The sequence below is a fragment of the Apodemus sylvaticus genome, chromosome 3 (genome assembly GCF_947179515.1).
Source record: "Apodemus sylvaticus chromosome 3, mApoSyl1.1, whole genome shotgun sequence".
Classification (NCBI taxonomy): domain Eukaryota; kingdom Metazoa; phylum Chordata; class Mammalia; order Rodentia; family Muridae; genus Apodemus; species Apodemus sylvaticus.
The window spans coordinates 86,582,346-86,609,900 of record NC_067474.1 but is presented as its reverse complement, the minus strand read 5'-3'; the positions used below and the strand labels follow the sequence as shown (position 1 = coordinate 86,609,900).

Here is a 27,555-nt window from a genome sequence, read left to right as displayed (position 1 = left end):
ATCAGCTTTAGGAGTTCTCTGGTAGAATTTTTGGGGTCATATAAGTATACTATCATATGATCTGCAAACACTGGCATTTTGATTTCTTCCTTTCCAATTTGTATCCCTTTGACATACTTTTGTTGTCTAATTGCTCTGGCAAGGACTTTGAGTACTATACTGAATAGGTAGGGAAGGAGAGGGCAGCCTTGTCCCTGATGTGAGTGAGATTGCTTCAAGTTTCTCTCCACCTAATTTGATGTTGGCTACTAGTTTGAAGTATATTGCTTTTACTACTACGTTTAGTTATGGGCCTTGAATTCTATGAGGTGCAAAGGACACCATCAAGGCAAAGGACACCATCAAGAGGACAGATCGGCAACCAACAAATTGGGAAAAGATCTTCACCAATCCTACATCAGATAGAGGGCTAATATCCAATATATATAAAGAACTCAAGAAGTTAGACTCCAGAAAACCGAACAACCCTATTAAAAAATGGGGTACAGAGTTAAACAAAGAATTCTCACCTGAAGAACTTCTGATGGCGGAGAAGCATCTTAAAAAATGCTCAACTTCATTAGTCATTAGGGAAATGCAAATCAAAACAACCCTAAGATTTCATCTTACACCAGTCAGAATGGCTAAGATTAAAAATTCAGGAGACAGCAGGTGTTGGAGAGGGTGTGGAGATAGAGGAACACTCCTCCACTGCTGGTGGGGTTGCAAATTGGTAGCAATTAAAAGCTTTATGGGAGAGGAAGAGTCTCTCTCTCTCTCTCTCTCTCTCTCTCTCTGCAGCCATTGGTAGGTAAACCATACTCCAGTGGCTACCCAAGATTATATAGGTAGTAGAAATTATACTCTAGGTGAAAATAAAAAAGATGCCACACTGTTGGGCAGGTAGAAAAGGAGTAGTGGATCTGATGTGGAAGAGATTGTGGGAGTGGATTAATATGATCAAAGCCCATTGTACAAAATTCTTCAAGAATTAATAAATAATTAAAAACAAAGCAAATTATTTACAAAGATTTCAAGAAAACATATAAAAGGTCTTAAAAACATGCAAGGCCTATATATTAGGGGATTTATTTTGTAGTAAACAGGAGATTTTTTTTCTCTGTTTTTCTCAAAACACCCAGACCATACCACCCTGTGCCACATTAACATTATACTACAACTTCTCAATGTAGGATCCTACAGTGGGACCCATGTAAGAATACAAAGTCTACAGGGCTACAGAGGATATGACTCAGGTGATTCCCTTTAAACATTTAAGAATAAAATCATATGAATACATGTATAATGCCTTATAATTCTTAACTGTATTCCCAGAGCAAATAAACATCTTTGCTACAAAATTATATGCTTTCAGTCCTTAACTAATATATTTTTCAGTCACTGTTGAGACCCTCTGAGGTCATTTACCTTGAGACATAAAGAGATGCTTGCCACTTGCTGTACTCTAGAGATATGTATATCCAACTAAAATCTACCAAAGCCCCAATTTCACAAGCATGGGTGTCTGGACCTGCCAGTAAGTAAGTAAGGCTAGTATATTAGACATATGCAACAATTAAAGAGACAAACAGTAATCCCATTCAAGTGTGAATTTATGATTGTGGCTGAGCTAAGACACTTACCTGGATTAATTCTTAACACACAGTAAGCAAAGTCAGGGAATGGGATTTCATTAACTAAAGAGAAAAGACCAACTGCCAGTCTCTATCTGAGTTTAGAAGGACTGTAGGGTCCAAGTTCTCTTATTGAGAGTTTTGAAAGTGTTCCCTACACGTTGCTGCTCTTTGCCTTGTCCTAACTCCTAGTGCCTATCATTATTTTTAACTCATTTAAACCACAGTGCAAGCCACCTTCACTATCAGCTGAGCTATGCTGAAGATATGCAAACAAGCTCCCAGTAGTTAAGGGGCATCTAGTATGGAGCTTCTGATATCCCACCTAAGCACCCCGACCCCTCCAGTCCCCCCCCCACAAAAACGACAAAAAACAAAAACAAAAACAAACCAAAAAAACCCTCTCTTGAAGGCCTTGGAATATAATGATGCTAACAGTTGGAAAGTAGTCACCAGATAGGAAGCAATGTCATCATTGAAGTGGGTGCCTATCAACTATCTGTTCAACATCTGAGAGCACTTTTAGCAGTGTCTCAGTGACAGGCAGAGCTAGCCTGTCCTGTCACAAACTCTTCCCCAGTTGACTGGCAATACAGACAGGAATGAGAGCTTGGCTAGTTGGTTGCACCTGCGATTTGGAGTCTACAATCAGATATACAGAGAAACAAGTCAAGGGTAGATGACCCTCCACAGGCAACGGCTGGCCGGGGGTGGGGTGGGGGTGGGGGAGGTAGTTTATATGATAATGGCAGTCTGGGCCAATGCAATGTGACTACACTAGAGGTGAAGGACCAGCTTTCATAGACAGTGACTGTGGCCTAGTGTGCCCCACAGTCATGGATGAGCAGTATCCATTTTATGATTTGAAAGTTTTTGATTCTTGTTTTTCCATATTCAAAGAAATTTTGGAGCTTTTCACTCCACCAAATTTCTTTATGGCCTGAATAAGTCTCAGTTTGTCACTAATGGAAAGACAACTGCTAGTTTGGGGAATAAGAGAATCTTTTCACAGCAAAATAAATAAATAAAAGAAATCTTCCAATTAATGGGAAAATATACAACTGCAGGCATTTATACCATCCAATTATTGACAGAGCACAAAATTCAACCCTACCTCTGCAAAGAGGACAGCAGAGCTTATTCATAAAGCTGGAACTTTGATGACTTTTAGTCATCTTAAAATCCTAAACATGCTGAAAAATTGAAGGAAATATATTTCCTGAAGATTTCCACAAAGGAATCCCAAACCAAAGAACATGAATCATCAATAAGAAATATGACCAATCTAATATCTGACAAAATCGGTTTTAAATTAAAACTAGTTAGAAGAGACGAAAAGGGTCACCTCATACTAATTACAGAACAGTAAGAAGATATTACAATTTAAGCATACATGCAGTGAAGAGGGAGTATGTGAACTTAACAGAGAGGGGAGAGAATATAACAAAAGTAATATGACAGCACAGGGGAAAATATTGAGGTTGAAATTGCAAATAAAGGATGAGGCTTGTCATATATATAGATCTTTCACTTGTTTGGTTAGAGTCACACCAAGATATTTTATATGGTTTGTGGCTATTGTGAAGGGTGTCATTTCCGTAACTTCTTTCTCAGCCTGCTTATCCTAGGAAGGCAACTGATTTGCTTGAGTTGATTTTATAACCAGCCACTTTGCTGAAGTTGTTTATCAGCTGTAGGAGTTCTCTGGTGGAGGTTTTCGGGTCACTTAAGTAGACTATAATGTCATCTGCAAATAGTGATAATTTGACTTCTTCCTTTACAATTTGTATCCCCTTGACCTCCTTGTGTTCTCTAATTGCTCTAGCTAGAACTTCAAGGACTATATTGAAAAGATATGGAGAGAGAGGACAGCCTTGTCTAGTCCCAGATTTTAGTGGGATTGCTTCAAGTTTCTCTCCATTTAGTTTGATGTTGGCTACCGATTTGCTGCATATTGCTTTCACGATGTTTAGGTATGGGCCTTGAATTCCTGTTCTTTCCAAGACTTTTAGCATGAAAGGATGCTGAATTTTGAACTTCAGGTCTCTGAAGAAGGAAATCGAAGAAAACCTCAGAAAATGGAAAAATCTGCCATGCTCGTGGATCAGCAGGATTAATATAGTTAAAATGGCCATCTTGCCAAAAGCGATCTACAGATTCAACGCAATCCCCACCAAAATCCCAACTCAGTTCTTCAGAGTTAGAAAAAGCAATTCTCAAATTCATCCGGAATAACAAAAAATCCAGGATAGCTAAAACTATTCTCAACAACAAAAGAAATTCTGGGGGAATCAGTATCCCTGACTTCAAGCAATACTACAGAGCAATAGTGTTAAAAACTGCATGGTATTGGCACAGTGACAGACAAATGGACCAATGGAATAGAATTGAAGATCCAGAAATGAATCCACACACCTATGGTCACTTGATCTTCGACAAAGGAACTGAAAACATCCAGTGGAAAAAAGATAGCCTTTTCAACAAATGGTGCTGGTTCAACTGGAGGTCAGCATGCAGAAGAATGGAAATTGATCCATTCTTATCTCCATGTACTAAACTTCACTCCAAGTGGATCAAGGACCTCCATATAAAACCAGACACACTGAAACTAACAGTAAAGAAACTGGGGAAGATTCTTGAGGACACGGGCACAGGAGAAAAGTTCCTGAACAGATCACCAATAGCTTATGCTCTAAGATCAAGAACTGACAAATGGGACCTCATAAAATTACAAAGTTTCTGTAAGGCAAAAGACACTGTTAAAAGGACAAAACAGCAACCAACAAATTGCGAAAGGATATTCACCAACCCTACATCTGATAGAGGGCTAAAATCCAATATATACAAAGAACTCAAGAAGTTAGACCCCAGGGAACCAAATAACCCTATTAAAAAATGGGGTACAGATCTTAACAAAGAATTTTCACCTGAAGAAATTCGGATAACCGAGAGGCACCTTAAGAAGTGCTCAATATCATTAGTCATTAGGGAAATGCAGATCAAAACAACCCTGAGATTTCACCTTACACCAGTCAGAATGGTTAAGGTCAAAAACTCAGGAGACAGCAGGTGTTGGCGAGCATGTGGAGAAAGAGGAACACTCCTCCACTGCTGGTGGGGCTGTAAGATGGTACAACCACTTTGGAAATCAGTCTGGTGGTTCTTCAGAAAATTGGACATGACACTTCCAGAGGACCCTGCTATACCTCTCCTGGGCATATACCCAAAGGATTCCCCAGCATGCAATAAAGACACATGCTCCATTATGTTTATAGCAGCCTTATTTATAATAGCCAGAAGCTGGAAAGAACCTAGATGTCCCTCAAAGGAGGAATGGATACAGAAAATGTGGTATATTTACACAATGGAATACTACTAAGCAATTAGAAACAATGAATTCACAAAATTTTTAGGCAAATGGTTTGATCTGGAAAATATCATCCTAAGTGAGGTAACCCAATCACAAAAGAATACACATGGAATGCAATCTCTGATAAGGGGATATTAATTAGCCCAGAAGCCCTGAATAACCAAGGCACAAATTGCATAACAAATGACTCCCATGAAGAAGTGTGGAGAAGGTCCTGATCCTGGAAAGGATTGATCTAGCATTGGAGGGGAGTATAAGGACAGAGAAAAAGGAGGGAGGTGATTGGAGAAGGGATGGAGAGAAGAAGGTTTATGGGACATATAGGGAGGGGGGATCCGGGAAAGGGGAAAGCATTTGGAATGTAAACAAAGAATGTAGAAAATAAAAATATTTAAAAAAAACAAAAAGGGATGAGGCTTGTGGCATGTAGAGATGGGGGTGGATAATCAGATTTTTAAAATATGAAAAAGTTGAGTCCTTCTGCAGCCATTTGCATCAGGGAGCCAGGCAGCTCTTCAGCCTTCTATGCACAAACCCTGCCAGAAAAGAGTTGGTCTCCCAGGAGTGGGGACACGGGTTTACAGGCCCACAGGAGGGACAATGTCCAGCTAGAGACAGCAACACCAGAGACAACCAGATGGCAAAAGGCAAGCACAAGGAAACCAAGGCTACTTAGCAACATCAGAACCCAGTACTCAAACCACAGCAAGTTGGATACCCCAACACACTGGAATAGCAAGAGCTGCATTTAAAATCATATCTCATGATGGTGATAGAGGGCTTCAAGGAGGACTTAAATAACTCCCTTTAAAGAAATACAGAACATGGGTCAACAGGTAAAAGCTCTTAAAGAGGAAACACAAAAATCCCTTAAAGAATTACAGGAAACCACAAACTAAGGACCAAACCTAAGGATTCTAGGTATAGAAGAGAGCAAAGATTTACAAATTAAGGGCCAGTAAATATCTTCGACAAAATTATAGAAGAAAACTTCCCTAAAGAAAGAGATGCCCATGAATATAGAAGAAGCCTACAGAACTCCAAACAGACTGGACCAGAACAGAAATTCCTTCCAGCACATAATAATCCAAACACCAAATGCACAAAACAAAAAAAGAATATTAAAAGCAGTAAGGGAAAAGAGCAAGTAACATATAAAGGCAGACCTATCAGAATTACACCAGACTTCTCACCAGAGACGATGAAAGTGAGAAGATCCTGGGCAAATCTCATACAGACCCTAATAAAAAACAAATGCCAGCCCAGACTACTATATCCAGCAAAACTCTCAATCACCATAGGTGCAGAAACCAAGATATTCATGATAAAAAGTCAAATTTACATTACAATATCTTCCCACAAATTCAGCCCTACAAAGGATAATAGGTGGAAAAGGCCAACACAAGGAGGAAAGCTACACCCTGGAAAAAGTGAGAAAGTAATCTTCTTACAACAAACCCAAAAGAAGATAAACACTGAAACATAAAAATAAAATCAAAAATAACGGGAAGCAACATTCACTATTCCTTAATATCTCTTAACATCAATGAAGTCAACTCCCCAATAAAAAGTCAGATGCTTAAATAGTGCCTGTCTTTGTCACTGAGGTTGGCTTCTTGTATGCACTATTTAAGAGTCAAAGGATGGAAAACAATCTTCCACGCAAATGGTCCCAAGAAACAAGCTGGGGAGTCCATTCTTATATCAGATAAAATTGACTTTCAACCAAAAGTTGTCAAAAAAGAAAAGGAGGGACACTTCATACTGGTCAAAGGAAAAGTCTACCAAGATGAACTCTCAATTCTGAACATCTATGCTCTGAACACAAGGGCACCCACATTCATAAAAGAAACTTTACTAAAGCTCAAAGCACACATTACACCCCACACAATAGTGGGAGACTTCAACACCCTACTCTCAAACATGGACAAATCATGGAATCAGAAACTAAACAGAGAGACAGTAAAACTAACTGAAGTTATGGACCAAAGAGATCTAACAGATATTTATAGAACATTTCACCCTAACGCAAAAGAATATACCTACTTCTCAGTACCTATGGTACCTTCTCCAAAATTGACCATATAATTGGTCACAAAACAGGCCTCAACAGATATAGAAATATTGAAATTATTTCATGTATCTTATCAGATCACCACGGCCTAAGGCTGGTCTTAAGCTCAAACAAAAGAAATGGAAAACACATACACATGGACTTTGAACAATGCTCCTCTCAATGATAGCTTGGTCAAGGAAGACATAAAGAAAGAAATTAAAGACTTTTTCGAATTCAATGAAAATGAAGACACATCATACCAAAAGTTGTGGGACACAATGAAAGCAGTGCCAAGAGGAAAACTCATAGCTCTGTGTGCCTCCAAAAAGAGAACGGAGAGAGCTTACACTAACAGCTTGACAGTACACCTGAAGCCTGTAGAACAAAAGGAAGCAAATACACCCAAGAGGAGTAGATGGCAGGAAATAATCAAACTTAGAGCTGAAATCAACCAAGCAGAAACAAAAAGAGCTATACAAAAAAAAAATCAATAAAACAAGGAGCTGTTTCTTTGAAAAAAATCAAGAAAGATAAACCCTTAGCCATCCTGAGCAAGGTAACCCAGTCACAAAAGAACACACATGGAGTCACTAATAAGTGGGTGCTAGTTCAAAAGCTCAAAATAAACAACTTACAATTCACCCAGCTCAGGAAGCTCAAGAAGAAGGAGGACTTAAGTGAGGGTGCTATGTTTCCTCTGAGAAAGGAAACAAAATACTCATAGGAGCAATAAGGGAGGCAATGTGTGGAGCAGAGTCTCAAGTAAAGGCCACCCAGGATTCATTCTATAAACAGTCACCAAACCCCGACACTACGACTAGAAACGTGTAACAAAGGAGCATGCCATGGCTGTCTCCAGACGGGCCCTGCTAGAGCCTTACAAATAGAGGCAGAAACTAGCAACCAACTATTGGACTGGGCTTGGGGTCCCCAACGGAGGATCTGGAAGGTGGTCCAGAGGAGCTGAAGGGGTATATAGCCCCATGGGAAGAACAATGACTTCGGACACCCAGACACCCCAAGACTCCCAGGGACTGAACCATCAACCAAGGGGTACACATAGTTCCAGCCAAAAATGTGTCAGAGGAATGCCTTGTTGGGCATCAGTGGGAGGAGTGGTCTTCGGTCAGGTAAAAGCTCAATAGAGGCCCCAACAAAGGGAAACAGACAGGGGGGGTTGGTTTGGGGGGAAGGTGGGAGTGTGTCGGGTAGAGGGGCATATACATGGAGGCAAGGGGTGGGAGGAGGGGTAGGGAATCATTGGGGAGGGGGCTTTTGGGAGGGGAGAAATTGGGAAAGGTTTTACCATTGGCAATGTAAATGAAGAAGATAATAAAAAAAAGATAAAAAAAAGACAAGACGAACAGAAATATTTTTCAGGTAAATTTTCAGTTTTGTCAAAAATGTTTGTAATTCCTCTTTCAATTAATTTAGTAATGTTTTTACATCTATTTTATCTGCATTATTTTTCACGATAATCTTCAATTTTAACATGTTTTCTATATATTTCTTCCATTTTATCAGAAATGTTTTCCATATAAGGCTCTGATTTTATCACAAAATGTTTTCACTTCCATCTTCAATTAATTTAGAAAGGTTTTTATGTCCTTTTTATGTGTATAATTTTCCATGAAACAGTCAATTTTAACGTGGGTTTCTATATATTTCTTGAATTCTATCAGAAATATTTCCAATATATATCTTCAGTTTTACCTGAAAATGTTTATAATTCCACTTTCAATCAACTAAGAATTAATTTTAGGCCTACCATTTTATCTGTATAATAATCCATGATAATCTCCAATTTTAACATGTTTTTCTATATAGTCCTTCAATTTTATCAGAAATATTTTCCATGTAAATCTTCAATTTTATCAGAAAGTATTTATAATTTCACTTTCAATCAACTTAGGAATATTTTTACGACTACCATTATTATATCTACATAAAATTTTCCATGATAATCTTCAATTTTAACATGTTTTCTGAATCTTTTGTACAATTTTATCAGAAATATTTTCCACATAAATCTTCACTTCTATCATAAAATGTTTCTATTTCCTTTTTCAATTAATTAGCAATGTTTTTTATGTCTACCACTCTACTCTTTAATGTTCCATAAAACTTGTCAATTTTAACGTGTTTTTCTATATATCTCTTCTATTTTATCATAAATATTTCCATGTAAAACTTCAATTTTATCATAAACATAAAATGTTTTTACTTCTTTTCTCAAAAAACACATGAAAAAGTCATATGAATAACTTCTATTTGAAAGGAAGTTAAAAATACAATGATAAAAACCAGTAAGCTACATGGATGGATAATCCCTCTCCAAAAAGCCGTAAGTTTATTAAATGAAAATCCCTACAGCAGGCATGGGATACATCTCTGTAAGTTGTTGCTCAGAGAGGCCCCCAGAGGTCTCTCAAACAACACAGGATTTCTCAGTACTCTTAATTGCCCACTACAGCTGAATGGTAAAGTCTATTGCTGAGCTATACTTTAGTTGCAGAACATGAAGAAATGAAAGTAGAACTGAGCAGGATGCTTTGTTACTTTTGGCTTTCGTGTGCCTGAAAGGTGCTATACAGAGTTCTGAGGGAGAAAGTCATCCATAATCATAACCAGCTCTGTGACAGTGTGTTACAGTATCAACCACCAAGGACATGGTGGCAGTGATGCCACCGTGGTCTGGCTGTTATGGAGGTAACCAGTTACTTTCTGATAGGATTTAAGGCCTATTTTGTGGGAAAGAATTCATGCCTGTTACTGTAAACATGCAAAAGTCCATTGCTGGGAGTCAATGACTAAATGGTATTTTGACAAAATATATTGGAAAGAAACAAATTTCCAAATACCTATACTCACAGATTAGTGCTATCAGCTTTGCTTAGAGAAGCTTCTTATGAATGCAATTAATGCAGAGACTTTTAACTGGTGAAAGGACTGAGAATAAGTAAATGAGTTTAATTAGGGATATTTGGCTCTACATGGGATATCTATATAACTGCATCCAAGGCACAGAAAACATTATAGAATAAGGGGTGTAAACACACACACACACACAGAGAGAGAGAGAGAGAGAGAGAGAGAGAGAGAGAGAGAGAGAGAGAGAGAGAGAGAGAGAGAGAGAGATTGAGAGAGAGATTGAGAGAGATAGAAAGGCTGGTATAATCATGAAATCACAGAACCTTGGGTAACCTCCACAAGAGGTGTACTAAATTGAGCCTTTCACCATTCCATGATAGATTGGGGAGGGATTCATGAGGCCACACCCCTCTCTATGAAGCTATCGGCATATTAAAGTATATTAAAATATACTGTGGAATAGGAGTGTTCTTTGGTGTTGTTGTTTTAAGTCAGACATGCTCCAGTTCCAGTAAGTTACCTTACATGTATCATCATGAAACAAAATCAAATTAAACACAATAGGTCAATCTGTCTGTATGTCTGTCTATCTCTCTCTCTCTCTCACACACACACACACACACAGAGAGAGAGAGAGAGAGAGAGAGAGAGAGAGAGAGAGAGAGAGAGATTGAGAGAGAGATTGAGAGAGAGAGAAAGGCTGGTATAATCATGAAATCACAGAGCCTTGGGTAACCTCCACAAGAGGTGTACTAAATTGAGCCTTTCACCATTCCATGATAGATTGGGGAAGGATTCATGAGGCCACACTCCTCTCTATGAAGCTATCGGCATATTAAAGTATATTAAAATATACTGTGGAATAGGAGTGTTTTTGGTGTTGTTGTTTTAAGTCAGACATGCTCCAGTTCCAGTAAGTTACCTTACATGTATCATCATGAAACAAAATCAAATTAAACACAATAGGTCAATCTGTCTGTCTGTCTGTCTGTCTCTCTCTCTCTCTCTCACACACACACACACACATACACACACATACACACACGAAAAGGCACAGAAATAAAGAGAGACTAGAAGAGTTACAGCAGGAATGGAAAGAGGATAAGCAAGAGCAATGCTGATGTATATGTCCAAAATGAATTACATGACTGAGACTTAATTAGGAATACAAAAGAAACATCAACAGATGATGGATCTCAAGTAAAATTTTTGATAAAGCAATCTGAAATGACCCAGTGAGGAAAAAGTAAAGAATAAACTTTAAACTATATAACCTTTAATCTGATTATAAAGAGAAAACATTCATATGGTAACCATAAAATGATAAAAGTTGAAAATCATAATCACCTATGACTGATAACACTCCTCAGATAAGTAATAATATCTTGGTGTATTTGCTTTAGGGAATTTTTCTTTACCTATTTATATAAAATTGACACCACACTGTATATATACAAACTGTGTTTTTTTTATATGGATTTCTATATGCTGCAAAAGGAGCTTTCTTCATAATGGATAAGAATTAGACTAATCTCTGTGTAAAAGGATAGATCTTTAGAATAAAATTAGAAATAATACAGGTTTTGTAAAGTGAGAATAATAATGTCTCCTCTAGGAGTTATGACCTTACCAGCCATGAGTAGTTGACCGGCTCTCCAGTACAAAGTACAAATTCCCTCCCATTGAGTGGCCCTAAGTGTCATTACTGCAACCTTGGAACAACTTGATGGTCTTCCTTGGCAGCTTGCAAAGCACCTCCTGAAAGTATAAGAGCTAGTCCTCAGAGAGGAGGCATCCTGATCAGTGTCAGCTTAATTCCTCTATGTCTCATGCTTAAAGCGTGTATGTGGTGTCTACACAATAGACTCTTACCTTCAAGTTCTAAATGACAACCAATAGCAATGGCAATAGCTTGTACTATTTTGGGAATTTCTTTAACTTCTCTAAACCACAACGAGATGGATGGTTTCCCATGAATGAAGCTGGGGCTTTTGGTAGCTAGCCTACTACTTACTTGAGGTACATAACCACTCTAAGAGACATTGCTTTATCTGTCTGTCTATTTATCTAATACAGCATATATATATATATATATATATATATATATATATATATATATATATATATATATATATATGTATATATATACACATACATATATATATGCATATGCTTTTATTTACTTGACACACATATATATGCATATGCTCAATATATGTCAAGTAAACATAAGATAATAAAATTGGGCTTTTTAAAAAATGTTTAATATTTTTACACCAGACATTATGAGAACGTAAACAGATCAGGTAAAAACTGGAAAAATATTTGTAAATTATACATTGCATAGGCAATTCCTATACAAACAAACAAACAAACACACACACACACACACACGAACTCTTGTAACTCAAAGAATTAAAATTATTTTATCAATTTAAATAAACTTTACAACAAAGGCGTATATATGTGTCTAATGGATTAATAAAGTGAGCTGTTAACACTGATTCTTTAAATAGGGGACTATACTTGTCTTTACTGAAGTATCAGGCTTTAAAATATGTTATATTTATGTCACATATAAATAAGTTATGATCATTAAATTTGTTGTCCTAAATTTGATTTTCCTACTAAAAAACTTAAAACTGTAATACAGTCTGCCAAGATTCTAGAAGCTGAGAACTTTCCAGACCTGTGGCAAGCAGGCTAGAGAAAGCTAGAGGGAAGCTGATGAGCTGTGGACTCTAAATGCAGAAGGCCCATGTCTGAGGAGGAACCACAAGCAGGCAGAAATGATTCTTCTTTACTTAGGAGAAGTCAGGTCGTTCTGTGTAGGTGCACCACTAGAGGACTGAATAAGGGTCAAACAAGGAATGGAGGGCCATTTATTTTATTCAATTTAAAGGTAACATTCATCTAGAAAAATTTAAAAGGTTTGACCAAAAAGATATGTGCACAGTCAATCAGACATAAAATTAAGCATAATAATCTTGAACTGTGGCACTAAGTTTGTGAATTTCACTCTTTGCTTTCAATGGGAAGAGTCCTGACAGTAGCGAGTGTCACTTCCTTTTCTGCGGGGCAGTTTTGTGTGGTGCGCTGTGGTGATCTCTGAGAGCAGTGCAGAGACACAGCTTCAGATAGACTCCAACAATCCACTATTCTTCATTATAAGAAACTCCAAGATCCTAAAGTGTTTAAATTCATTTGACTTAAAAATCTTTTAAACAGTTATTTTGGTTTCCATTCATGTGGAATGGAATACTCAAATACTTTTATTTAAGTATTCTGAATACTTTATTCTTGCTTATTTTATGTGCATATGTATGTGTATATATGTGAGAATGTATTGGGCCAGAGAAGGGAGTGCATCCCATAGTGTGAATGTGGAAGTCAGAAGACAACCGGTTTTCTCCTTCATATGTGGGTCCAAGGGACTGAATTAGTTCATCAGGTTTGGCAGCAAGTACCTTTACTGGCTGAGAAATATCCCTGGCCTAGTTACAGTACATGATTGTAACAATAATAGAGATGACTGAATCAGTGTTTCTTCTTCTCCAGGTAGATCCAAATTCTGGACACAGCATGAGCAATCTTGTATGGTTATATTTAATTTATAATCATACAAAATATGTAATATTACTATTAAAGTTAAGAAGCTTCTTTCCAAATACAATTGAAGTAATACATCTACAAAAAAATAGAATCAAAAATAATATATGATTTGGGCCCCAAACTGAAATGCACCAGGAGAAGGAATAACAGAGTACTTGTGACGAGCTAGCTTTCTCTCTGGGAACTGATAACTGTGTAAAGCCGCTACCTTCTGTGAATCCCAAAACACAGCAATAGTCATTAAACTGAACGTATTCACCAGCTCCTCTGAATGAATGAGCATTACAGTGAAGGCCTAGGCTTGGACCACAGATGACTAAATATCACCAGCCCCTTTCCAATGTGGTTTTTTTTTTTTTGGGGGGGGGGGGGGTACCCCAGTGTAAAATAACCAATAAATTAATCATAAATTACTAAGTCAGACTAATAAACAGAGCATGATGGCTTACATTAGTAATCCTAACATGTACGAGACTGAGGAAAGAGGCTCATTCCTTGTTGGTTAACAGCCAGAGCTATAGAACAAGGCCCTATTTTCCAGCATTACCAAGTCAGATAAGCTTTCACAGACCAATAGGTCAAGGAAGTCTTGTGTTTGGTTAATAGGACTGATATTCTATGTAACCTCCAAACAACGTACCCACCTTGTCCTATGCCATGTGAGAGTTCAGCAAGAAGGTACTCACCAGACAAAATGTCAGAACTTACTTTTGGGCTGCTTTGCCTTTTCACAACAAGTAAAACAAGTAAAGCCCTGTTCTAAGGAATCAGGTATTCAGGAAAAGCTACTTACCACAATATCCTCAGGAAACGTGTCTCTGCTGAAGGAGCCATCATCAAACATGACCTCATAGAAGGTTTGAGATGTCACATCTATCACTCTGCAGCTGTAGTACCGAGTGTTTCGATGTTTTGTGATGACTGTCTGACCCACAGAAATGGCTTTCTCACAAGTTTTGGACTTCTGTGAGATGAAGAAAAACAGAAGAAAGAGACAGATAGGAAAAAAGAACAGAAAATAAAAAGTATTTAATTGGGAAGCAAAAAGTAACCTTGTAAAGATTTAAATACTTTAAACTTAGTATGAAAGTATAATTTCAAATTTAAAGGCTATAATTAATATAAAAGTAAATCATATATCCTTTGACAGATATCAAAATTCATCTACTATAAGTCACTGCTTACTAACACATAATAACTAATGTTTTATGATGTTCTTTGCTGCCTGATATTTGGGTGTGAAGTAGAGGGGATAGAAATGTACCATGTGTGTATAATTCTGCCTCTGTGGCTTGTCTTTGATACACCTATGCCCAACACTTGAATCTCCTATGCTTTTCTTAAGCTACTTTGAAGTAATGTACATCATCTAAATACTTCAATGCTTATTTTCTAAGAATGAGATATTTCTTTCTATAATCACAGCTCTAGACAGTAATCATTAAGAAGAAGGTGACCACTAACATGACACTTTAATCTCTCACCTGGATTCGACTGACCTCATAATGACCTTAATGCTTTCCTTTCCTCTCCCCAAACTCTCAAACAAAGGCTCCATTCTCCACTTCAGTTTTATCTGTCCCATCATTTTAGACTCATTTAAATTCATTTCTATAGACCGTCTTTTTTTTTTTAATGGCACTGATACTTTAGAAAGATAAAGTTTCTCCTTCTGCTTTTTAATAGATATCTGTGTAATATTTCCCCATGATTATACACAGTATTGTACAATGCTGTATTCTTTTCACAATTCTTATCATCTGAGGAAGCATCATGTTTGCATGTATCTCGAAATCAAAGAGTGACCTGATTTCTCTACTTTCTTCTCATATAATCTATGGGACATTTCTTTACTATGGAGAAACATGATCCTTGTACAAGTTTGTTTAAATTTAGCATCCAATAATGAGTCTCACTTATTCTTTATTGATGATGGTGGCACATGCTGATCATCCTGCTCATTTGATCAAGTTAAGTCCACAAGGCAGATTAAAGTGTCAGTGTTTATCTTCTTGAAGGATTATATTCTGGAGCTGTGATTGTATAAAAACAAAAATCTCATTCTTAGAAAATTTATTAGATATCACTTGGTATTTGACATGGGCATCTCCCATGTCCTCCTGCATCTACTTACCTGCCTACCTACCTACCTACCTACCTACCTACCTACCAGACCTATACAGTATTATCATGAGCTGATTAATTCCTTATCCCTAATTGTATATAAGTCCTATTGTATTTTAGTAATTGTTGCTCAAATCACCAGACATTTGCCCAACATAAGAATCTTTAAATGAATATATATATATATATATATATATATATATATATATATGTTTTTACATATGTGTGTTTATATGTATGTATCTACCTACCTATCTATCTATCTATCTATCTATCTATCTATCTATCTATCTATCTGCTAGCAGTTCTCTGCTATATGTCACAAAAAGTTTTACATCTCTGCAATTAGCCATTACGGTTCATTTCAAAGAACAGTGGTTCTTTATGATTTCAAAAAAGGGTCTTCGGGTGCTTTTCACAAGACTTGTGCATGTCTGAACATGCACAACACTATGTAAGATGCTATACAAATGCTACTCATTACTTCTTTTATATCCTTATCCACGTTGATGCACTGTCAAGATAAGCAGTAATTGTGCTGTAAACATACAATGCCCTGTGAGACACAGGAACAGATTTCAGAATAGGCTAAAAGAAGAGTAAAAGGAAAATAAACTGAGATTTTCCTACTCTACATCAAGATAGTTTGGTGCAGATTATCTGTAGCATAGGTTAATCAATGATAACAAGTGTAGGAAATTGCTTAGGTGAATATATAATCAAGTAAATTAAGTACACATCTCATAGACTTCCAGGTGTTACCTTGTGTAACATAGCTAACAATCCAGTGAAGAAAACCACAAAGAGGAGGAGAACCTTTGTTTGGTATATATCTGACAAAGAATAATTACTTGAAATATATAAAGAACTGACAAAAAAAGAAACCCCCTCCCCCCAAAGACTGACTATGTGTGTTATGGATCTAAACAGAGTTTTCAATTGAAGAAATAAAAATGGCGAAATGTAAATAAAGAATATATGTAATAAAAAATAAATAAAAATGGCTGAGAAATACCTCTAAAAAAATTCTGTATTCTTAGCAATTTGGGTCATGCAAGTTAAAACAACTTTGTGTTTTTATTAAGAAGTACAACTAACAGTGGATAGAATGTGGTGCAGGGGCAATTCTCATTCACCATAGTGGAAATATATTAGTAAAGCCAAGTCACTCTGGAAATCAGTGCTAAGAATGTTCAAAAAGCTAAAAACAAATCTACCATAATATCCAACAATAGTACTCCTTAGCTCAAAAGACTTGATGTCTTACAACATAGATACTTGTTTAGCAATGTTTTTGCAAAACTATTCACAATTGTTAGAATAGATAAGGAAAAGTTGGGAAATACACACAAAGATGTATTATTTAGCTATAAAAAGAACTGAAATCATGAGATGTTTAGGCAAATGGATGTACCTAACTATTGCGAAGTTAACCCACACCCAGTAAGACAAACACCACATTCTCTCATGCATCGGTTCCTACCTCTGGATGCTCAGGTGTGAGTATTTAAGCTAGAGTAACCTCAGCAAAGGAAAAGAACCCCAGGGATGCAAGAATTTGAAGGGAAAATAACAGAATGCAGGTGATATGAAAGGGGAAGAAGGGGGATTTGATGAGAAGTGGGGAACAAAGATGGAGAAATAACAGTTTTTATTTTTTTATATACAAACCTTAAGAAATCTTATTATTTTATATTTATCTAGAATTACACGGTTGTATTTGAAAAGGAAAACCATGTATGTCAGGAGAGGCAATTCTGATGTTTTGTAACAGAAGTTGCTGCCGGACTCCATAGTTCCTTCCCTACTGCTGTGACAATGCATCACAATCAAGGCAAGTTGTAAAAGAAATCATTTAACTTGAGGGCTCATGATTCCAGAGTTAGAATCCATGACCATCTTGGTCACAATTATGCAATAGACAAGTAAATGGTGCTACTATGAGCTTATATCTGGTCCATAAGTGTAAGAGAGGAGGAGAAGAGGAAAGGGGGAGGGGGAGGGAGAGCATGCTAACTGGGGATAATGTGAGTCTTCTGAAACCCAGAGTGACACACCTCTCCCAAAAGCCATACTTACTCATCCTTCATAAACAGATCCACCAACTAGATACCAAGCATTTAAGAATCTGAGTCTCTGGGTATAATTGTCATTGAAAATACCACAATCCAATGATCTGCTTAGTGCCCAAATGTTGGAGAAGGTAGCCATTCTGAAGTCTAATTAAAGACTAGGTGAGTAGTAGCTATCAGCACTCTACTTCAAAAACCTAGAGCTACATGTACAGAGTCAGGAGCAATGCATTTCAAAATCTACAATTTTGTTTATTTATTTGTTATTTGTTTGTTTGTAATGTTTCTTCAGGAAATAGCCATATATAATATTTAAGCTATATGATATGTTCCTTTATAAACAAACCACACATAAAATGGATCTTTTAGGCAGTAGTTTCTAAATTAGCTGAAAAGTCTTATGTCTTCATTTTCAGCATCTTTTGAAAAATGGTTAGCATTTTACAAGCTAACTAAGTCACATACCAGAATGAGGAGGAAGCAGAGTCTCTAGAGCTCTGAAATCCAATTTCAATAGAATCACTTATAACCACAGGGTACTATGGTATTAAAATGGGTCCCAAGCAAAACTTCAGATACATACTCTTAGCTCTATTTAAGTTTGGAGTTAGGGGTTCAACAAGTACTAGAGCATATAAGTTGAACAGTCAGTCACCTGTCATTTATGATTACAACAGATTGTGCATGGAACTAAGTACCACTGAAAATAGGTTTACTGTTTTTAAAACAAGAAAATACTTATTCATATAAGTTTGTAGCACCAACAATCATAGAAGAAAAGGAAATTTTAGTATACAATTTCACTTTTTCATAGTTATCACTTTTTATTGGCAGATTGACTGATCACTGTGGCTCTAGAGGTCAGAATCTTATTATAACCCAAAGAATCATTTATATATCATCCAGAATCATTTAATTGACTTCCGGCTCTAAATGGCAAAGTGCCACAGTAATGTATATATTGATACTAATTTTTGACTTTGGTAATGTGTGTTTGTTACTGAATACAATCTTTTTGGTTAATGGACATCAACTAACTAAGGAAAAGGCATGGGTGTATCGTATGCAACCTGTAACTTCACATAATGGAAAATAACTTTAAAACAACGAGCTCATGACAGCAGTTTGTACATTTGGACATTCTCACACATTCACACAATCCCCAGCCACAAATGTCAGATATCTCTAAAGACACTAGTAGAAACTGATTACAAAAGGATAGAAGGTTGCTGTGTGTGTTAAGATACTTCCACAACTCAATATGGACAATTTGGCATCTGCTCACAAAAGGTCATTAGTGGAACGATAAGGTAAAGATGTATTTTTTACATGCATGAAGTTGTCAAATAATAGAAGACCTTCCATTTAAAAAACAAACAAAAAAAAAGAGTAGAGGAGAAAAATATTAGAGACAGGAAGAGCATGAAAGGATACATATCTCTATATTGCCCTAATCCTTTTAAGCTTTTAAGTCAAGGGAATGATTTCGTTCACCAAGGAGATGTTAACTGAATTACAGTTAAACTCATGTCATCTGGATACATATTCTATTTTCTTAGAGGAACTTCAGTCTTAAGTAAAATAAGCATAAATGTTGGCGGGCAAATTGCTCTATTTTTACTTTCTATAATCTATGGCAATATACTCTCCTCACATTAAAAGTTATACACTTCCATAGTCACATTGACTGATCTTCCAAGGCCTCCATGTTAGACCTCACTTATCCTGTGTTAGGTAGAAAGGATCAAAAGTTCCTGGCCATTTTCCTTTTACAACGTTGCTGCTATTTCTTTCTTTCAGGAGAGATTTAAATAAATGTGTATCGTTGCATACAGAATGCATTGCAGATTTTAGGAAGTACTTTTCGCGTTGCTCTACTTGAAATGATCTTCTGACACGCTGAATACATGAACTGCACAATCTATATACAACTATTCAGATACCTGTACACAGATCCAAAAAAAAGAATGAATATTAAGAGTTTGACTCATTTTTTTCATTCACTCATTTAACTATAAATATTGTGTTTAGTGCATACCAGAAACTGAAGGGTTCTGCGCAACTATGTTTAAATAACAGTTCTCAATTCTTACTCATAATTATACTACAATCTGGACATGTCAAAACACACAAGGTATTCGATACCTGTGATAGGTCCTGGAAGGAATTCAAATAAAGGATCAGCAAATGGGAGCTATCTTACCACATGTGAGTTGACTCTGTGTCTGAAGCATGTGATGTTTACGACATAAGGCCAGTCATCAGGCTCCATGAGCACTCCTGCTGCATGGGCACACGTAACATGGAATGAAGCTGGGCAGCGGCCATATGAACACTGGATGCAGGCTCCAGAAACCTTTTTAACCCTGTGTCTACAGAAGATGCATTTCTGGAGGATTAAAACAGAGAATAATAGTCATTTATCAAAGTAACAGTTGTTAGAAAAACAACACAGCAGATATAACATCAAGTTCTGACTCTGGGCCTTATCAGCAAGAACATCTGTGGCAATATAATCTTTTCATGTTAAGAAATTATACACTTCCACAGTCATGCTTGACCAGACATATTCTGAAGTATTTCTTGTAGTTAGAACACCCAAAATTTTTCCCATTTGGTCCTCCTACCACAAGCATCAGAAGAAGGCCCTGGGTGATCTTCTGATCAACCATGACTGCCAAAAGTGCTTCAGTAAGGCCTGTACAGCCAGCCGTGTGCATAACTCAGTTAAAACCCAGGTGCAGATACTCTTATATTCAATGAGAATATTGAAAAATGCAAACATACATGAGAGTAAATTTTCATTACAATGAAATGGAAAACACTAAATGGTTGGTTCACTGTGGAAACTAGGAACTCAACTATTTAATAATCCAAATCTGAATGCTTCCTGACAAAAATGCCTCCCAAAGTAGAAAAATTTTACAATTATCCCCAACTAGCATGTCTGTATTGAACATAATGAATGGCTAGGGGAACCTGAAACAAACAATCACTATAATCTAAACACTAAGTTCCACACAAAGGCCTTAAAACATTGTTAGAACATTTGTTATGACAGACAGAAAATTCAAACAGACGTATTAAAGATTTATGTGTGGTTTCTATAGGGTTAGAAAAATAAGATCGTGGATCAGCATAAGGTCAGGTTTATAAGCCAGAAGAAACAAACAAACAAACAGACCAAGTCAAATGGAGCAGTGGAACTCCTTTCACAGGTTCACTTTTCTTTGTGGGATAAAAACAAAAAGTCTTATGGCCACGTGAGCACTTACTACAGAGAGAATCAATATGTACTAGACTTTAACATTCATTTTGTCTTCACATCTGATTCCTGAGAGTCCTAAAGACTATTCCTTAACCTTGCTCTGCTCTCTTGCTATCTATCTATAGTAAACACCACTGCCTATAGTCATGCAGTCTTGTCAAGAATAGAAATGGTTTTCTAACTGGCCTTTTATTTCATTCCACTCCAGCTGAGCTTCTCAGGGATTATCTTCATGCAACATAAATATTATGTCCTCCTCCTCAATGGCATCTTTTTTTTGCCATTTATTATCTTTAAATTCTTTGGGAAGGGGGAGGGGCAGTAACAACAGGACATGGCTTGCAAACATCCCTGCATTATCAATGAGAGCAGCATTATTTTTCACTCATTTCCACAAGGGCATGTAGACTCCAAGAAGTTATTTGTCTCCCCTTACTCTTAGGTTCAGTGTAAAATCACATATTTTACACTGGAGACATTTAAGAATTTACACAAGTGAAAAAGGAAGAGAGAAGAGGGAAGAAGCACCAACAATAGACAAAAGGAAGGAGAAGGTGAAGAGAGAGCATACCAAGAACAAAAACAAGATGCACTCAATTTTAAAGCATTACTTTATAACTTATCTTGGTATTTTTAAAAATCACTGTTCTCTGTTTTGAAACAGCAAAAAAGGAAAAGAAAATGTTAGAAATCACTAGAAATTCTCATCAGGCGTTATGATTCTGACATTAGGAAGGGTTAAGGTTGTCTTTGCCCTACTCACTGCTCTTTGCTGACAGAGACTGAGAATTTATATCTTCCTTTAAATAGAGTTATCAGATCAAGGGTGGGAAGTGAATCAATGTCTTCAGGGAAGCTAACAGTGATATTTGCTTGTTTGTTTGATCCAACATCCTACTAAATTTCCCAGGCTGGCTCTGATGTGTTCAGTAGACCAGGAAGGCCTTGACACTGTGACTCCCCTGTTTCAGCCACAATCCCTGTAGTTTGTATTACAGGACTCTAAGGCTTGGTTCCCTAAGGTCTTAAATGGCAACCACATGCTCCACAGGTGCAAAGGGAACTTAAGGATAATAAGATTATAATAGGCATTTAAGAGCAGGTAAAGTATAGAAAGACAAAGCAATTATTCTTGCAGAGTATTGTTAAAGAGATCAGTGATGCCTTGAGAAAGAATGAGAAGGCAATGTTTGGGCAACAACTAATACAAGAGATTCAACACGTTAAATGGATATTCTGAGGGAAGGGCCCCTGTGGATGCTTTAGAATAAGGTTAACACAGTGTTCACTGCCAGAAACCAACACAAGTAGAAAAAGTCATATTCCTTACATTTTTCCAGGGAAGGAACCTGGAACTGTCCATTTTTCCACTGAAATAAACAGAATCCTTCAAATGAACTTTAGTCAAGTTTCATAACTTGCCTCTTCTAAATCTCAACAGATGCATTACATTGGAACATGAATCAGAGACAACCAGGAAGTCTATAAACAGATGGCTGACTATTCATAATATGTAGAGTAGGACCCTGTATTTGTATTTTATGACATGGTCTCAGTGATCCCAATGCTGGTGCTCCAAATATCAGGCTCCAAGAACCTTTGGGTTGGAAGACTAGAAAATATAAAGCAGCAACAATTTTGAGGCACTTTTAATTCAAAGGAATTAAGGAAGTCTAAGCTACACCATCTGTTGTGCAATACCTAGAGATGAAGATACTCAGAAGAATGTTTTACACAGTACTGTTCTTTCTTGGGGAACTGGATTCTCATACTTCATTCTGTGGTACACGTCATTGAGGGCACTAATAGACTGAGTAGGTAATGGGGCCTTGTAATGGTAATGATTTCCTTGAGCATACAGATTGGCAAAGAACATCAAGAAATGATGAGCTATGAAGTAGTCAGAGGTTCAAAACACATAGTCTTTTCCTATTTAAATGATTTATAATATGATTGGCCATTTTGCCAGTTTTTAAATCATTCTTTTTCCTTCTGTAAATATCAAGGTAATTCTAAACAGGCATAAAACAGGCAATAAAATGTCTTTAAAAATAAAACTACTTTTTCCTGGTGTTCCATTAAACCTCTCAGACCAGGAGAGGTACTGCATATCTTACTACAGACTCCAGCCTGAGGCATCTGCCTTCTTTTCCTTTTCTTTCACATACTATTCCGCAGTCCTCAGATCTAGTATTACTTGCCCATCAACTACCTGTCTAATCTGTGCTTGCACTGGTCAAAACCTATATAAGCTCTGGACTGGAAAGCACCATGTATGATAGTAAAGAGCCCCTGCAACTATCAGACATCATCCCTTTTGAATGTCAGGCAAACTTTCAGCTAAGTCAGGTGTGATGAATCTTGCACCAGGGATACCTCAGTAAGTATTCTAGAACAACTACTCAAAATCACTAGATATAGGCCAGTTTTTCAATCCAGTGCACTGGCCACATCTCTGCTCTCATGACCCACAAATCTATAGGCTTTGGACAGGAGGCTGCTCCTGCCTTCCAGTACAGAGTCCTTTGACATCATATTCAGACTTGAGGATCAAGCATCTCCTTTAATATGTTTCCTATCACATCATGCTATATCTATATCAGAGAGAAAACTAACAAAATAAATTCACATACCCAAGTACAACCACTGAAATACAAACACTGTAAACAATCAGACAGTATATGTCCTCTAAAATCCAGTCCTATAGAAATATTTGCCATTGAGAATTACCTCGATGAACCTAAGTATAAAGATTTTAAAAAAAAAAAAGAAAGAAAGAAAAGAAATTATAAACTTCAAAGGATTCAAAGAGTTTAAAGAAGACACAAAGAAACAGCTCCAAATACTTAGAGAATGAAATTTAAGAGAATAATACCTGAATGGTGCCCAAGAAAATATAAAAATAACATTAAATCAAATGACAAAGACAATGTAAGATGTGACAAGATAATTCAATAAAAAGATAGAAACATTGAAGAAAACTCAAAGTGGAATGGAGATAGAATTGGAAAACTAACACAAGCAGAAAACTCAAGGACAAGACTTAAGTAGAAGAGGAATTAGTACAAGCAAAGAATGTAAAAATTTGAATGAAGCATAAAAAAGGAACATACAGGAACTGTCAGACACAATGAAAAGATTAAAGGATCATAGACGAAAATAACCCCAAAATAAGGAAGGACATTTAATACAGGTACAAGAAACAGAATACCAAATAGGTAAGATAAGAAAGAAATTCTCAACTGCCTAAGACACATAAAACACAAAATATACAGAGAGGTATTAAAAGCTGCTAAAGAAAAAAAACATACAGAAACTATGTATTTTCATGAGGTCCCATTTGTCAATTCTTGATCTTAGAGCATAAGCTATTGGTGTTCTGTTCAGGAACTTTTCCCCTGTGCCTATGTCCTCAGGGTCTTCCACAAATAGTTTCTCTTCTATTAGTTTCAGTGTATCAGGTTTTATGTGGAAGTCATTGATCCACTTGGAGTTGAGCTTAGTACAAGGAGATAAGAATGGATCAATTTGCATTCTTCTGCAAGGTGACCTCCAGTTGAACCAGCACCATTTGTTGAAAAGGCTATCTTTTTCCCACTGGATGATTTTAGCTTCTTTGTGAAGATCAAGTGACCATAGGTATGTGGGTTCATATCTGGGTCTTCAATTCTATTCCATTGATCTACCTGCCTGTCACTGTACCAATACCATGCAGTTTTAAAGGCAATCAACAAATTAGGAAAAGATCTTTAACCCTACATCCGACAGAGGGCTAATATCCAATATATACAAAGAACTCAAGAAGTTAGACTCCAGAGAGCCAAATAACCTTATTAAAAAATGGGGTACAGAGCCAAACAAAGAATTTTCACCTGAAGAACTTCGAATGGCTGAGAAGCACCTTAAGAAATGTTCAATATCATCAGTTATTAGGGAAATGCACATCAAAACAACCCTGTGATTTCACCTCATACCAGTCAGAATGGCTAAGGTTAAAAACTCAGGAGATAGCAGGTGTTGGGGAGGATGTAGAGAAAGAGGAACACTCCTCCACTGCTGGTGGAATTGCAAGCTGGTACAACCACTCTGGAAATTACTCTGGCAGTTCCTCAGAAAACTGGGCATGACACTTCCGGAGGGCCCTGCTATACCACTCCTGGGCATATACACAGAGGATTCCCCAGCATGCAATAAGGACACATGTTCCACTATGTTCATAGCAGCCTTATTTATAATAGCCAGAAGCTGGAAAGAGCCCAGATGTCCCTCAGTGGAGGAATGGATACAGAAAATGTGGTATATTTACAAAATGGAATACTACTCAGCAATTAAAAATAATGAATTCATGAAATTTTTAGGCAAATGGTTGGAACTGGAAAATATTGTCCTAAGTGAGATAACCCAATCACAAAAGAATACACATGGAATGCAGTCACTGATAAGTGGATACTAATTAGCCCAGAAGCTCTGAATACTCAAGACACAATTAGCATATCAAATGATTCCCAAGAAGGAGGAAGGAGAGGGCCCTGGTCCTAGAAAGGCTTGATGCAGCATTGTAGGGGAGTAACAGGACAGAGAAATGGGAGAGGGTGATTGGGGAATGGGCAGAGGTAAGAGGGCTTATGGGACTTATGGGGAGGGGGAACCTAGAAAGGAGAAATCATTTGGAATGTAAACAAAGAATATAGAAAAGAAAAAAAAAAAAGAAAGAAAAAAACATAAAAGAAAGTCCATCAGAATAATTGCTGATTTATCAATGGAAATCTGAAAATCAAGAACTTGGATCAATGTACACTAACATTTAACTCATAACTGCAAAACTAGACTATGTACTTGGCAAAACTATCTGCCATAGTATAGAAAGAAATTTCTTTTCTTCTCCCCCTCTCTCTGTCTCTCTTTCTTTCTTCCTTTTTTAAGATTTATTTTACTTATCTGAGTAGTACTTGTTTCCAGACACACCAGAAGAAGGCATCAGATCCCTTTACAGATGGTTGTAAGCTACCATGTGGTTGCTAGGAATTGAACTCAGAACCTTTGGAAGAGCAATCAGTGCTCTTGACCACTGAGCTATCTCTCCAGACCAAAGAAATAACGTTCAATGATGATACAAACATACACAAAAACAAATTATGTTTAAAAAATAAAAATCAAGCCTAGAGAAAACAATGGAAACAATACTTTGGAGGCAAATGCACAGCTCTAACTGCATCCAAAGGAAACTGGATGGTCCAATTTATGGAAATCCATAAATGTAATCCACTATATTAAAAAAACTCAAAGAAAAAAAACCACATGATCATCTCATTAAATGATAAGAAAGCATTTGACAAAATTCAACACCCCTCCATGGTAAAAGACTTGGAAAGATCTGGAATTCAAAACCCAGGGGAGTGAAAACTATTCTCAACAATAAAAGAACTTCTAGTGGAATCACCATCCCTGATCTCAAGCTAAATTACAGCAATAGTGATTTTAAAAACAAAAAACAAAAAACTTCATATTACTAGTATAGAGACAACAGGTTGATCAATGGAATAGAACTGAAGATACAGCAATTAACCCACACACCTATGGACAGAAGAAACCTATACACAAATAGACACTTGACTTCATCTTTGACAAAAAAGCCAAAAACATACAGGGGGGAAAGGCCAGGATCTTCATTAAATGGCAGTGGACTAACTGGTAGTCTCTATACTGGAGAAGAAAAATAGATACATATTTATTACCTTACATAAAGCTCAAGTCCAAGTGAATCAAGTTCCTCCACATAAAAACAGATAACACTGAATCTAATAGAAAAAGTGGGAACCTCAAACACATTGGCACAGGGGAACATTTCTCGAACAGAGCATCAATGGCTCAGGCTCTAAGTTCACCAATTGATAAATAAGCCCTCATGAAACTGAAAAGGTTCTGTATGGCCAAAGACACCATCAATAGGACAAATCAGCAATCTACAGATAGGAAAAAATGTTCACTAACCTTACATCTGACAGAGGGCTAATATCTAAAATATATTTTAAAAAAAAAATCAAGAAGTTAACCTCCAAAACCCAAAATAACCAAATAAGAAATAGGACACTGAGCTAAACAGAGAATTCACCATGGAAGACTCTCAAAAGGCCAAGAAGTACTTAAAGAAATGTTTAAAGTACTTAATGATCATAGAAACACAAATCAACACAACCCTGATATTCCACCTCACATCAATCTGAATGACTAAGATCAAAAACTCAAGTAACAGCGCCTGTTGACAAAGAGGAACACTGGTGGGATTGCTAACTGCTATAAAAATCAATCTGGAGGTTCTCCAGAAAATTGGAAATACTTCTACCTGAAATTACACAGCTACCCAAAAGAAACCTCATCATTCCAAAGGACACATGCTCTACCATGTTCATAATAGCCTATTTTGAATAGCCAGAATCTGGAAAGAATGCAAATATCCCTCAACCAAAGAACAGATATAGAAAATGTGGTTCATTTACACAATGGAATACTATTCAGCTATTAATGAGGACATGATGAGTTTTGCAGGCAAATCTATAGAACTAGGAAAT

The 27,555-nt window shown here is 36.8% G+C and overlaps 1 protein-coding gene across 3 annotated transcripts in view; it reads right to left on the bottom strand.

Annotated features, from left to right (window-relative positions):
• The window catches only part of Kdm4c (lysine demethylase 4C), a 177,880-nt gene that overhangs the window by 20,005 nt on the left and 130,320 nt on the right, over positions 1–27,555 (bottom strand). For 2 of the 3 annotated variants that reach the window (XM_052176666.1, XM_052176667.1), the window contains 2 exons: positions 19,922–20,107; positions 14,316–14,486 (listed from right to left, as the gene is read on the bottom strand). In XM_052176666.1, coding sequence (XP_052032626.1) covers positions 14,316–14,486; positions 19,922–20,107 — 357 coding nt within the window. Of the gene's footprint in view, positions 1–11,540; positions 11,669–14,315; positions 14,487–19,921; positions 20,108–27,555 lie in introns of all 3 variants that reach the window. The other variant, XR_007977033.1, reaches the window with a different exon arrangement.